This window comes from Nyctibius grandis, chromosome 11 (genome assembly GCF_013368605.1).
Source record: "Nyctibius grandis isolate bNycGra1 chromosome 11, bNycGra1.pri, whole genome shotgun sequence".
NCBI classification, from domain to species: Eukaryota; Metazoa; Chordata; class Aves; order Nyctibiiformes; family Nyctibiidae; genus Nyctibius; species Nyctibius grandis.
In genome coordinates this window covers 5,299,017-5,312,986 of record NC_090668.1, presented here as the reverse complement: position 1 = coordinate 5,312,986, position 13,970 = coordinate 5,299,017, and the positions used below count along the sequence as shown (strand labels likewise).

Sequence of the window (13,970 nt, the reverse complement as noted above, 5' to 3'; positions counted from 1 at the left end):
TCGTCCTTGTCCTCCTCCTCCTTCCTGAGCATCCACGACCCAAATCCCCCCTCCACCAGCCTGGCACATGCAGTAAAATGAGTGAAAATGGGTGAAATGCATGAAAGTGGCCCAAATTGAAAGCCACAGCAGAGGTGGCATTGGCTAAGTGGGGACTGGGGTGGTGTCACCCCATTTTTGGGGGGAGATTTAGCACCCTGGGGTGCCAGAGGGGCAGTCTGGGCTTTGGCCACGTTTCTGGCCAAACTATCGATGCTGCTGCTTCAAAGCCCCTGGCGTTACGGGGCCGTCGGAGCCTTGATTTTGTGGGTGACCTGGCAGATGAAAGGTACCATCCCGCTGCCACCCCGTCCCCACCGGGGACTCGCCCAGCTCGTCGTGCCGGTGCGGTTCCCGAAATGCCTATTTGTGCCACGCCAGAAGGGTTGAGGGTTGTTTTTAGAGTTGGTGCTCAACGGATTCAACCTCAAAGTGGGGTTTATGGCCCCAAAATGAGGTTTAGAGGTCTAGGATTGGTGGGGTTTTTGTCTCGTGTGCCCAGCCTGGTGTTTTTTGGGTGCTCTGCAGCACCTGATACAAAGCCGAGCCCAGGCCAGGCGTGTGACGGTGGCGACAGCCACCTCAGCTGCTCTCGGGGCTCTTTGGTTAAAGCTGGTGGGACAACGTGTGGGTGCAGGCGGCTGACGTGGAGGAGGTTTGGAGGAGCCCAGGGGTGGGTTTGGGGGTGGTGTCTGCTGCTGGGAGCCGGTTGCAAGGCCCCGGTTTTGTTTTCCAGGCGGTGTTTGCTCTCCCGGTGACGCCCTGCTTGAGCTTATTTGCTTTTCTTTGTGTAAAGAAATGCCACGTAAAGCCTCGGGTGCAGGAAACGTCCCCAGGTCTCACCTTGCTGGCCCTGGCAGCCCTGCCCCATCCCTCGGGGACAGGGACGAGGAGCACGGCGTGCCCTGTGGAGGAGCACAGCCCCTTGCCTCGAGTCCCCCCGCGATGCTTCTACGTCTGGATCCACCATCCTGCTTTCCCACCCGCGCTCCTCCCTGGCTCAAGTTGACCCCTAAAAATAGGATTAGGAGATTAAATCATGGGATGGTGAAGCTGGCTGGAGGGAGCTGTCTGGGCAGCCTAGGAAGGAGGGGAACGACCCCGACCCTCATTCTGCCCCTCCACTGTCTGGGTGTTTTGGGAGAGCCTGGGCTGGGGCTACTTACCTTCCTCTCAGCAACAAGGGAAGTTTGACCTTCCTACAGTTCCTCACCCTTGGTGCTGTGCTGGTAAATGCACCAGTGGGGCTGGGCTGGCAATGGGATGGGTGAAGAGCTCTGGGGTGAAAAATAATCCTTCCCCCTTTTCTTTTCCGAGGGTTATATTTAACCTGGATTTCCCTGATCCAGTTGGTGCTGGGGTGTGGTTGCTCTGCTAGACACCGCCTGAGCAACCTCCTCTTTGCTTCTTATGAGGTTAGAGATTATTCCTTATCCCGCCACGACATCTCATTGTAATTTTAATTTCTTTTCCCTGCTGCTAAGCCTGTCTTTTAACGAGAGGATCTGCTCTGAGATCCCAGCACAGGAGGAAAAGGGTTTCGATTAGAAGCGTATTAAGGACTTCTTGGGCTTCAAGGAGACCGCGGTTATCTTTGGCTTTTATACCTCAAACTCTGTCCTTTTGTTCTCCCTGGTGTGGTTTTTTTTTTTCCTCTCGAGTAACAGAACTGGTTTTGCACTAGAGGAAGCAGCGACCGCCTCGCCGAACGCTAACAAGGGTTGGGGAGTGCTGGTGAACCCTCCCCGAATGGAGACGACCTAAAATCATAATGGAAAAAAAAAAATCTTCAAAGAGTGAGTGTTGCTTTTCATCTCAATTAAGTTTCCTTGCCTAGGATGGGGTTTCTCAGCTTCCTATTAATCTGCCAGCAGTTCAGAGTCAGGTTTTAATTTGTAATAAGAGCAAGCCAGGGGTGGGGGACACAAAAAAAAGCTATCACCATTCAGCCTAGGAGCACCTATGTGAAAAAACCTTATTTTCTTTTTGCCCCATTCTTTAATGAATCGTAGAGTTTCCTTTGGAGCCTCGTCTTTGACATCGCCATCTCAGCATCAGATTGTCAGGGGTGAAAAAACAATCCTCACTGCTAAATCCTAGACTGCTCAAGGGAGGCACAGAGTAGAAATAGCCAGGATAAAGTGTTTGGGGGTTTGGTTTTAAAGGGCATTTGCTAAACCTGGCTTGGAACAGCAATGCCTGTAGCCAATTAAAGCCACCTAACGAGGGTGTGCTGCCTGCTGGGCACAGGTGGAGAAGTTTCTTTAGCAACCTATTCTGCCACAGCCATCAGTGTAAAAATTCCCCATCGAGAGGATTTTTTGAAAGCAAAGTGACTTTACTGGTCAGAAGTTCAAAGGCCAGTGGTTTTCAGAGGGGAACTAAGGCTTTTCTAGGAGGGAACAGGGTGTTTAGGGGGTGTAGCCATGCTGGAGGGGTTACATTCTTCTTCTTTGGGACAGTCCTGCACATGGGCATCTCCCTCAGGCACTGGGGGGTGCTGCCTCCTGGATGGGGAAGGTACTTTATTGGGGTGGGGAGAGGGGTTGGAGCTGCACCTCGATCACTTCTGCGCCAGTTTCATGATGAGAGCTTTCCACTCCGATCTCTTCTGCGTGACGTAGGAAGGGGTGAGGAGTTGTAGCAGAGGTTCCGGCCGGTCCCTGAAGTATCCCTGAGACAGAGCCTCCGCGTTGCAGATCACGTACATCCCGCAGTCATAGCTGTTCAGCTGGGCGGGCGCCTTCTCCTCCGTGAAGGTTGCTTTGCCTCCTCTCTTGCCCAAAAAGGCCTCCAGCTTCCCTGCCACTTGCTTGGCATGGAAGGAGTTGCATTCATTGTGGGAATCGTAATGGGCGAAGCACTTTTTGTCCCTGAAATAAACCAGTAAGCTCCAGTGGGTGCCTCCAGCAGCCTGGTTGGAGTTATTGTTGATAGGCAAGAACACCAGCTTCTTGTGGAGAAGGTCCAGTGGTTGAAGGAATATGGCTATTTCTTCCTGACTAAGGGCACATTTGATGAACTGAGCCACCTCAGGGCTGATAAAACAAACCTGATCGCGAAATTCTTGGAACTGGTCGTTAGCGAAGTACTCGAAGGCAAACCCGATGATGTGATCGTTAAGCCAGTTTGGGGGTTCCAGCAAAGCAACGTCCGACTGCCTCAGCAAACTGTCCATGTAACTCAGAACAACGGGGTCCATCCTGCACAGGTCGGGGCCACAGCACTCCAGGAGACTTCAAAAGCTGCAACACAGAAAGGGTAGAAGACAAATGAAGGAATTAGATCACATCTGGGACAAGAAACAGTGCAACAAACATCTCGAGTTCGTGCTCAGCAAGCGGTGAGCAAAAGCCTGGGGTTCCCAGGTGGATATTTGAAGGACCAGCTTTTGAACCAGCTGCTGGATGAGCAGACGGAGGACACGCAGCCCCTCATCTGCAGCCTGTGGCAGGTTGAGCCGGGCTCTTCTGCCGCTCTAGGAGCAGTGCGTGGCTCCGATGGGATAAAACGTTTCATCATTATGATATGAACCTCAAAGCAAAGTGATTTCAAAGCAGTTCCTGCTCGGGAGCTGCAGGCACTTCACCCAGAAACCATATGTGATCTGGGAGAAGCTGGTCGGTGTTTCAGTGGTTCACCTGCACAGTGACAATCCCTGTGTTCTTTGCATCACTGCTGTTCCTTAAATAAAAGTCTTTTTGGGGCCATATGATAGGCAGACGGTCCCTTTCACCTAGCAGGTGGTGACACAGCTCGGTGCCAGACGCGTGACCTGTTCCAGGAAAACCTGCTGGCCCGCCAGCACGGGAGGCAAGGCGGCAGTGAGTAAGGAGAACCAAAGCAAAACAAGATCACAACCAAACCAGTTCCCTACCGTGGGAATCTTTAGGACACCTCTCCACCTCACCGGTAGAGATTTCAATAACTCAAGTACCACCGACGCTGGACAGGCTGCAAAATACCTATCGTTTTTTTTAGCTCAGGTTTTAACTTGCCAAAACTTTGCTCACCAAAGGAGAAAGCAATCGTGGGTACGCCGAGGGGTGAAGATCCCTGCAGCCTTCCACCTGGGCACAGAAATGACTGGTCATGCCGCCCCACTCGTTCCAATCTTTTACTCCGTTATGTGTCCAGGCTACATTCTTCCCTCTTAATCTGCGCCTGCTTTCCACAAATAGAGGCTGCTTATCCTTAAAAAGCAAATTCAAGTAGACTGTGGCACCTGGTTCTCTCCACCCACGTGTTTAAGGACCTACTCAAGGGACTTCAACAGGTCTTCCAGGCAAGACTTCTCCTGACTCCTTTCCTTTTGTCAAATTATCCACTAATTCTGGTCTTTCTACCAGCCACATAATTCCTTTTCAGAAGCTCTCGCAGGTACTGCCTTCACGTCCCGGGGGGATTAAAGTGTGTTTTAAGAAAGAGGTTGCACAGCGTGCTAGGAGGTGCTACTCAATAAACAACACGAAATACTCACTGGCATCAGACTAGGATTTAGGAGGAGATCTTCTGAAGAGAAACTGTTGATTTAAACCCCCTCTATCCACCCTGGTTTCCTTTTGCTCTCACATCCCCTGGCGCGGGCTCCTCAGCTGCTGCGATGCGCCATCAGCCCCTGATGCTTCTCTCCTTGCCAGGACAGGGCTAACAAAGCCTCAGCTGGGGACAGCGGTGATGTGGAGCTGGTTTGGCCTCACCCTTTGCTCCTCTGTGCCAAATGCAGCGTGAAAACATCTCAGGATTCCTTAAAGCACTGTGTGAAAACTAATAATGATAAGATCACTTTAATATGATTCACTATAAATAAGACATTAATTATCCATTATGATGGGGAAATAAAAAAAAAAATCAAGTGTCGTGTTGTTTAGATGTTAGGAAGAAGTAGATTTGTGCTTCTTACTGCGACGTGAATCATGAAACAGTCCTTCCTGGCCAGGTATGCACAAATTAAAGAGAGATTTATCTCTCAAAAATCTTGGCGAGATCACATCGCATGTGACTTGTAAATAACAGAAGGGATGAGCCACGCTGCATGTGTAATACTCTACCTCAGCCCTTCCTTCCGACGTATCTGGGGCTGGAAAAAGCGAATAACTCTTCGTTGATAGATCCAAGAGATGCCAAGCAGCGAGAGTCACTGAAAAGGAAGGGGAGCAGTCGTTGTTGTTTATACTGAGCCAAACACAATGGTATTTGGAGACATGATAGTAATGAACTCAAACAATTTCCAAGTTTGTGGAGCAAATCCTTTGCAACAGCCTGTGGTATAAAAACAAACCAAACCAGCCAAGCTAAGTCCCCACCGCTCCGTAACGTGCCTGAATATAATCTTGTTTAAAGAGCTGGACATCCTGCCAGCCTAGGAGCAACCAGTTTGGGGGTTTACCAGGGTTGCTGCTGAAATACTTTTCACACGTGCCCATATAATTCCCCAAATTTTCATTTACTGTGTGGTTTTTCTGCTTCATCTTCTCTTAGAGATGTAGGAAAAAGAGCCAAGAGCTTTCCAGTCAAGTCCAAATGGGATTATGGGCTAGGGAAGGAAGCGTGCGTCCTGTATTCTGTTAATTTTCCACTCTGCAGAAACATCATTTGTGGGTTCTTTATGGTCGAGGAAAAAAAAAAAAAGACATTTGGCAGCTTCCTACAGTCCGGAAGGGAGAATGGTTATAGCAAATTCTTAATTGCCACGAGCTACTACTTTTAATTTTACTGCCATCTGGTATTTGGGAAACTGCTTGTGAGTTCTGCAGGATGACTCACGGCGCAGCACCACAGCTTAAAGGAAAACCCTTCGGAGGCTCGGCTGCCTTTCAGAGCTACTTAAGGAAAGCGGCGAGGACCGAAAAAGCATCGTGGAGCTGTGAAAAGCCATCAGAGAGGTTGTTTTGTTCGGGAGAACCTCCCGGGTAAAGCTAAAGATGAATCCACAGAGAAGCCGGGATGTGGATCTGAGCACCTTTGATGGGAAGGGGTGTGGAAATCCAGTCGCAGATCGCAAGCAGCTCTGCTCAGGCGCAGCCAGGATTTGCTTCCTGAAGGCTCAGGCACACTCTGTTCAGAAGTTTTCATAAAATAAGAATAAATAGTGACTCAGGCCTGGAATATTTGCTGTAGGTTGCCAACAAGAGTGCTGCTTGTTCATTTTATTTGCATATTAGTAGTTGGAATTTGTGCAAACTCTCTGTAAAGCCTCTGCTTCGGGGAGGGATAGTCACCTGCCCTGCTTCGAGCGCTAAGATGAGAGCACCAGGGAGAGAAAAAGGAGCATTTCAATAAAAATGTCATCAAGCCACCATGATGAAACCACCCGTTTAGTTTCTAGGTTTAAAAACGGTGCCATCCTGCATCAATATGGCAAGAAGTCGAGGTTTTCTCATCTCTTTAAGTTGTAACAATTTAACAAATCAGCTGTTGTCGTTAGCGCAAGTTTGATCCATGAACTGCTTGGACTCCTCCGTGGCCGGGGTGTGAGGCAAAGCCTGTGTTCTGTAATACCTGACCCAAAAAAAAGACCCTAAACCTATTATTTTCACAATATTAAAGACAATGACCTTCTGCTTGTAATTGTTGCCTTGTACTCTGAAAGCAGCACTGGCGAGCCAGGGGATGAAACTCCCTAGTAATTGAGTGTAAATAAGCAGCGATGGAGCAAAGAGAACATCAATTAAGGATGAGTCACATTCCTAAAGTCTATTTTAATAAATTAAAGGTGCGAAGAACATCCAGAGGGAATATTTTAAGGTGCCGCGTCACTAACTTCCTGTAGCAAATTTAAAGTATATGGAGGTAAAGACAAAAAGCCACGTGAAAGACAAATTATTCTGATTTTACTGGGGAAGAGGAGGAGGGACGGAGAAATTTTCGTTGGCTTGGCTGAGGTCTTTGGAACGATCAAGAATCAAAAGTCGAAGAGACTCAAGCAATATTAAACAACTAAGCCAGAAAAGCAGCACATTCGTCTACTCTTTTTGTTAAATATAAGCAATATTTTGTAGCCAATAGACTATAATTCATGTATGATACGAGAACAGAGTCTTTGCAGCTTTGGTAAGCCCTGAATGCCCGAGTCAGAATAAAAATGTTCATCCTTTCTGCACGCACAATGCCCAAACCTTTCCTCTCCAGACAAATTCCCCAACCCAAGCACGTGTAGGACGCGAAACAACCAAACTCCAGAACGCGGCTTTGTTCCGCGACATCTCCCAGGGGCAATAAACGAAAAGGCCGAGGAACTACAACAAAAGCTACTAAATCAAACGCGTTTTGCTCTCTAGGATGGGGTTAACCATTAAAGGTTGGAAAGGACCTTTAAGATCATCAAGTACATGAAGTTTAACAGGAAAAAAACCCAGCGACCTGAATGCCTGAGGACGAGAGGTGCCACCGGGCCTCTCCCAGAGGTAACGATGGGAAACCCCTCAGCTCGGATCACCGAAACGACGTTAAACCGGACGTCGCTGGATCGTGTTCGCCTAAATTTGAGAAAGAGTTTATTGAAGAGGGTAGTGGGAAGCGCTGGGAGGGAATCGCGTTTGTCTGAAAGCCCTAAAGGTCGCAGGATTTTGGTCACGAGAAGGCCTTTGGTCAGAGGGACAGATTTGGCTTGTCGTTGCTCTGGGGAGATGGTGGAGGAGCGACGTGCTCGACCCCGAGCTGCTCCCGGTGGGTGGCAGACGGTGCCGGTTGGGATCAGAGCACGCGAGCAGCCCCCCCGGGGAAGAGCTCGCTCGTCCCGCTGCTTCTGAGGAAATAAATGAGAATTAAGGGGAGAGGGAAGGGTTCGCCGGGGCTGGGGTCAGGGTCAAGGCCGGGCTGGGGAGCGGGGCCTGGCCCGGGCCCAGCCGGTAGCGCCGCTCCCTGTGAGCCCACCCAGGCCAAGCAGTGCCCGGGCAGCCCCGGCTCGACACTCGGTGCCGGTAACGCGATTCCACGTTTAACGATTTTAATAATTTTACGTCAAAACGCGCGTTGAAGCTTCCGGACGCGGTGGAGGCCTGCACAGACCCCCACCGGCTGCGGTCTGCGCGCCCACCGGGCACGGCACCCACCGCCGGGGCCTTACCGACACCGCTGTTACCGTGGCAACACCGCTGTTACCGTGGCAACGCCACCGGACCGGACCCCCCCCCCGCGCCGCCGCCGCCACTGCTCACCTGCCGCCTCATCGCCCGCCGCGCGCCGGCACCGGCCGGTTGCTGAGCGCTGCCGTAAAGCTGGCAGCGCCGCGTCGTAAAGACCGGGCGGCCGCAGGGTCCGCGCAGGAGGCGGGGCGGGGGCGTGGCCTGAGGGGCGGGGCGATGGGGGGCGGGGCGGTAGGAAGGGCGGGGCGGGGCGCGCGCCTGTCTCCACCCCCCCCTTCCCGCCCCCCCCACGCGGCGGCGCGCGGGCGGGCGCGTGAGGGAGGCGCGCGCGGGCAGTCGGGCAGCGCCCGGGCGGCGGCGGCGGCGGGAGCGGCTGTTCCTCCCCCCTCCGCTCCCCCCTCGGCAGCGCCCCGCGGGAGCCCCCTCAGCGGCGGCGGCGGCGGGCGAGGGATGCGCCGCGCCCCGACACCCAGGTGAGCGGCGGCGGCGGGGCGGGGGCCTCCGGGTGCGTGTGTGTGTGCGAGGGGGGGAGCGGCGGGCGCGGGCGGTGCCTCACGCTCGGGGCCGGGGTCGCCCGCTTCCCGCTCGAGCGTGAGGCGAATCCCGCGGAGCATCGCCCGGTGCGAGCCTTTGTTCGGTGGCGGAGGAAGGGGCGAGTCCCTCGGCCCCCCACGGCCCCTCAGCGGCGGCTGGGCCCACGCGGGCTTCGCCCCCACGCGTGACCCACACTCCCGGGGGAGGCGGCGGGCGCAAGGTGCGGGACGGCTCCTCGGCGACCGGGTGCTGTCCGCGGGGCCCCCCCTGGGCTTCCCCGCGCGTGGGGTGCTGGTTTTTAATCCCCCGGTGCCAGTTCGCTGCTGTTTACCCCCATTTTGGGGTGGGTCGGACACGCGAGTCGTGGAAAAAAACCACCCTGGAAGATGGTGGTGGTGGGGTTAGCTTTTACCTCCCCAGTGTCACCAGTGGGTCCGTGGGCTGGTGGCATCCCTACAAAGCCCTTCTCGAGTGGGGAAGCAGCCCTGACGCCACGACGATGGGCATTACGACGGGACCGGGTCAGCACTGTCGCCTTTGGCGAAGGAGCAGCCCGTTACGCCGCTGAACGCGAGCGGCGTTACCGATTCCCACCCCGTCGTAACGAGATATTTCTGGTTTTTAACGCAGCGTTTGACTCCCCAGCAGCTCGCTCCCCGGACCTTTAGGGGAGCACTGCTCCTCCGAAGGTTAAAACAGTCGGTATTTCTTTCTGGAATTTTCCTAAATGTAGCTGAAATGGCCTTTGCTTTATCCCCCCCGCCCTCCCCAAAAAAATCCTCCGACGTGACTCGCGGTAGGACCTGCTGTAAGTTCTGAGCCGGGCGTTTTGCCGCCCTTCTGCTTATAGATCGGCTTCCTCCTCCTCCGTATACAGTTTCATAGCCTGAAATCAAGCCGAGATTAATAAAATCGGGAGCGTGAGCTCAGCAGAAATCATGGCTTTCGCATCCCTCGCTGCGGCGTGCGTTACCCTGCCCATCGGCGTATAAAAAAATAATCACGTAGCGGCAAAGGAAAGGAGGAGAGAGCTGCTGCGGGGAGGAAAAAACAGCGTGGTGTTTTGCTAAATTGGTAACGAAGCGTTTTAATAAATCGCTCTGTAAATAGATTATCAGTTGGAGAAATGGGTTTGTGGCCGGCTCGAGCGTTTTCCTGCCCCTTTTCCCAGGGGGGTGCTAGGAAATGACAGGGGAGCGTCGTCTTCTCATCTCTCCTGACGAGATGTGCCTGGATGCGATGGTGATGGGCTGTGAAGGCTTTAAGCGTGACCTTACGGAGCTGAGCTTAACCACGGGCGCCAGCAAACTCCGGTTGGGGTCAGAGAGGCTGTGTTATCGCTGAAGAGCATCTTCTCTTCAGCCCGTCGTCCTGGAGTCACGCGATAATCACAATTTCCCCTGTATCTTTGAGTGAACTCATCCACTGCAGTGGCTTTTCTCATTTTTAGAAATGGTTTTAATTTAAATTAAGAAGATTTTCTTCGTGTTTTTCCCTTATGAAGGCTCTCCCAGCCTTTGCTCTCACTCCTGGCTGTCATTTTTCATCCCCGAGACCATTTTGGAAGCTGTCGGTCCGGCTGCTGACAGTAGGGAAGGTAATTTAGCAGCCCTGGCACATGACTAATAAGCTTTTCTTTCCTGGTCTATCAATGATGATGCAACTTTTTATATATATATATATATATATTTATTTATTTATTGCAATCAGTATATAAATCGGGGTGGCTTTAGAGATGTTTCATCTTTATTGAAAAGCCTGTGGTCCTTCGGTGGTGCCTCTGCAACACCTGAAAAAATCTTTATTTGAATACCCTGATTCTCTTTATTATTTAAAAGAGTATTAAAATGTAGGCTCAGCTTGGCAGAGCGTGCCTCAGAGTTATTTCTGTGCATCCACCGCTCCGGTTATGATTTATGAAATTCACATTTTTACCTTTTTTTTTTTTTTCTTTTCTTCTTTTTGGGGTGGGGAAGCTGCATTTTAAGATTTCGAGGTCTCAAATGGCCGACGTGACATCTGCTGTCGCGATACCTTTCACAAACACCGGCGCTTACATATGCCACCTAAAACTCAGGCTAGCAAACCGTTGGCATCCTTTGCTAGGCAAATCTAACCATTTCAATGTTTTATGCCTAAATTCTTTTCGTCGAGGATGTTCATGGTGATTTTTAGCGAGTGTTTGTCACGTTTGCAAGAAAACCTCTGAGAATGTGAAGCATGCGAGGTCAGGTGCTCGGGAAACGTGAAACCTGAGGTTACCTGCGCCACCTTAATTTAGCCCGTTTCCAGGTAGGGCCGTGCTAGAAATCCGAACCGCTTGCGTACGCCGTGTGATTTCTGGAGTGATGGTGTCCAGCTCCGCATGGAAGGATGGATCGCTCCTCCGCATCGCCTGCAAGTCAACAGGGGGAGTACTGGGAGCACAGGGATGGTGCTGGTCCCTCCACTGGTTTTGTAGCTTGGCCCCACCATGCAACTGGTGAGGAAAACGGTGGTTCACTGTTACGGCCTTGGGACCGAGTGCGCCACGTAGTCCTGAAGCCTTGGATACCCTCGAGCAAATGGGATCCAGGAGTTTCTAAAGCTGGGGTGGTTGTTTTTGCTGGGTGTAGCGTGGCCGTTTTCTGCCAAATTCTAGTTCTCGCTCTGAACCGTGGAGCTTTTGAATCTGATTCCTTGAAATATACATTTATTGGGGAGAAAGCAACATCGTTGAGCCATTTGAAGCGTCTTAGCTGGTCAAACTTGATTTCAGAAATTCCTGCGTCCCGTTGGTTTGTAAATAAAATGGGATTGTGGTCCCACTTGCACGCGGAATACTCGAGAAGTACAAGGGCAGACCGAGCGCTGAGGAGAGCTGCTGTCTGCGGGAAGGAGCCCCATCGCTTTTAGACGGGTTGTTTTGCTGTCGTGTCTCCCTGAGGCTGAAGGCACGTTCGTTATGTACTTTATGAAGCTCCCAGCCTGGTCCCGGGGTCTGGCTCCCTGAGATGGGCTGGGTGCAGGTTTTGGCTTTAGAATATGTTTTTTTTTTTTGTATTGAGCTTAAAAAGAGCATTTTATTTTCTCAGGCGTGGGTCCTGCGTGCCTACATTTGCTTAACTTCCTCTTCAGTGACCGGGATTTCTCTCCTCTCTAAAAAGTAAACACGAGCATAAATATTTAAACGATCGTGGCTTAACTTTGCAAATTTGAGACTTTCTTTAGCATTCCTCTGGACAAAAGCAGTGTCATCGGAGGTTTTGGTGGTGTCTGCGTAGTTCCCTGCTCTAGGAAGAAGCACTTTGGGCTTCCTGCTGTGGGAATACTACGCCGTGTTGTCAGGTTAGGTGGCTGGGATTATCACAAAGCTCAGGCGTGGGTTTCTCATTGAATTGGAGGGATGAGATGCTGCTGGTGGGGTGGCTGTAGATCATCAGAATTGAGATTGTTTTTTATGGTCCTAATTTTTCCGTAGGCTTTGGGTATATGTGTGAAGGCACAGGTGTTCAGGATTGAGAATATATGAACCAAACATGTGAAACTCTTGCCAGATAATGGATAATAACAGGAAAAAAGGGAAATGGAATAGTCTGTGTTTTCTCTATGCGACTCTTTAATATTAAATCTTGCTGCCGTGTTTGGCAGGTTGAACGCCGTGGTGTCATGTACGTCTCACTCCTGTGATTGCAATTGTGTCTTAACTTCTGTATCTTAGGAACTGAACATTTAAAAGCAGACTCAGCAAGCCATATGTCCTCAGAAAATGTCAAAATTCAGAAGGGAAGCATATTAAACAAGGAGTTTAGAATTGAACTCATTTTTGTACCTGTTTTTAAATGATTATCAAGAGTTACAGCTCTGCTAGTCATCGTGGCAGCACTTTTTTTCCTGTGGGGAAGACTCCTATAACAGGTACCTATGGAAAAATCCTATAGCTGAGGTGAGAACTGTGTATCTTTGCCACAAAGGCTTTTTATTTTAACAAAATTCCCATGGTTTTAATGCTGCCTGGTTGTGTAGTGCTGCTTCTAGATTATTTTTTTCTTTCCATGGCTTTCCTCTGATGGAGGACCGTAGGGTCGTTTAGGTCAGAAGGGACCTCGGGAGGTCACTCGGTCCAAAATCCTGCTCCCAGCAGGGTCGGCTGCGAGGTCAGACCGGGTTCCTCATGATTTTAGATATCTCACGTTGGTCATCTTCCACCAGTGGTTTGCAGGTTGCAAGAAGAGGAGGGAAGGGGAGCAGTTTGGCCTGTATTGGGTGGAAAGTGTCCAAAGAGAACCAGATTATATGTGATCTGTGGCAGCCTTTTTTCATGCAGCACATCCTTCCCCTTGGGTGTTAAACTGCCATTTTACGCTGCATTTCCATGATTTCATTAAGCTAATCTAGTAGCAGGCTTCTGTTGAAAGAGGATGTGATCTGGCTGAAGTTAATCTTGGGAGGGGAACGGGGATAGTCCTCACCCGGGTCGATTTGCTCATAAGCAGCCCGGAGCTGGCAAGTGGCCGGCTCTGCACCGTTTTGGTGGAAACTCCTTGGAGGTGAAATGATTGCACGCCATTTTCCTGGGCAAAAATGAAATAAATAATCCTTAAATCGACAGGTATTTATCGTTAATCCCCTGTTTCCTTTCTGCCATTACAATCTTGCATTGCGGTTTCTCTTCAGACATGGATGGGCGTCCCTTTGGAGGGGGTTGAGGCATCCCTTTCTTGCGTAGGGTTCTCAGATGCCTTTGGCCACCCACACCGTGCCAAGGCATGGCTTGGTGCCAGCTCTGTGAAACAAAGCCATGGGTCACTGTTTTGGGCTCTGCTGGTGTCTCTTGTCAGCCCTTTTTAGGGTTTCACTAAGAGCCTCATGAAGGCACGGAGCTAGGATGCCAAGCCCATGGTCCGTCAAGGGGGATGAGTCTTAAGAGTGGCAAGCCCGTGGTGCACCGAGGATGTCCCAGATACAAGCTGGGGTGTGCTTGGACCCTTTGAGCTACGACTCTCCATCCTCTACCAGGAACATTGGTAGGGTCTGCTTGGTTGCGTTCTCTTGCTGTTGATGTGAGATAAGCACGTGGGGAGACTCCTCCAGGCTCTCGTCTCCTCCAGGCTCTCGTCTCCTCCAGGCTCTCGTCTCCTCCAGGCTCTCGTCTCCTCCAGGCTCTCGTGTCGCACACCTACTGAGTTACTGCTTTTTTTGTGGCTACACTCCTGACTTAAAGTAAGATGTGGGTGTAGCTGTGCCATGGTCTTCCTTCATCCCTCCATTTAGTTCTTGTGTAAATTTCAAGTGTCTCCTTCAGGTCCCAGAGAAGGTTTATGAAATCCC

At 51.1% G+C, this 13,970-nt stretch overlaps 2 protein-coding genes across 5 annotated transcripts in view; one reads left to right on the top strand and one right to left on the bottom strand.

The window, feature by feature from the left end:
* Positions 1 to 2,000: 2,000 nt before the first annotated feature.
* On the bottom strand, positions 2,001 to 8,282 carry SENP8 (SUMO peptidase family member, NEDD8 specific). 2 transcript variants are annotated; one of them, XM_068410065.1, is made up of 4 exons: positions 8,199 to 8,260; positions 5,091 to 5,179; positions 4,520 to 4,806; positions 2,001 to 3,284 (listed from the first exon to the last, which is right to left on the bottom strand). In XM_068410065.1, the coding sequence occupies exon 4, from the start codon at positions 3,239 to 3,241 to the stop codon at positions 2,603 to 2,605; it is 639 nt and encodes a 212-aa protein (XP_068266166.1). In that variant the 5' UTR covers positions 3,242 to 3,284; positions 4,520 to 4,806; positions 5,091 to 5,179; positions 8,199 to 8,260; the 3' UTR covers positions 2,001 to 2,602. The 2 variants fall into 2 exon arrangements, with proteins under 2 accessions (XP_068266166.1, XP_068266165.1); XM_068410064.1 differs by lacking the exons at positions 4,520 to 4,806; positions 5,091 to 5,179 and having other exon boundaries at positions 8,199 to 8,282.
* Positions 8,283 to 8,522: 240 nt separating this feature from the next.
* MYO9A (myosin IXA) overlaps positions 8,523 to 13,970 on the top strand; it is a 188,774-nt gene continuing 183,326 nt past the window's right edge. For all 3 annotated transcript variants that reach the window (XM_068410045.1, XM_068410044.1, XM_068410042.1), the window contains exon 1: positions 8,523 to 8,599. The gene's annotated coding sequence lies outside the window, so the exon portion shown is untranslated. The remainder of the gene's footprint in view (positions 8,600 to 13,970) is intronic.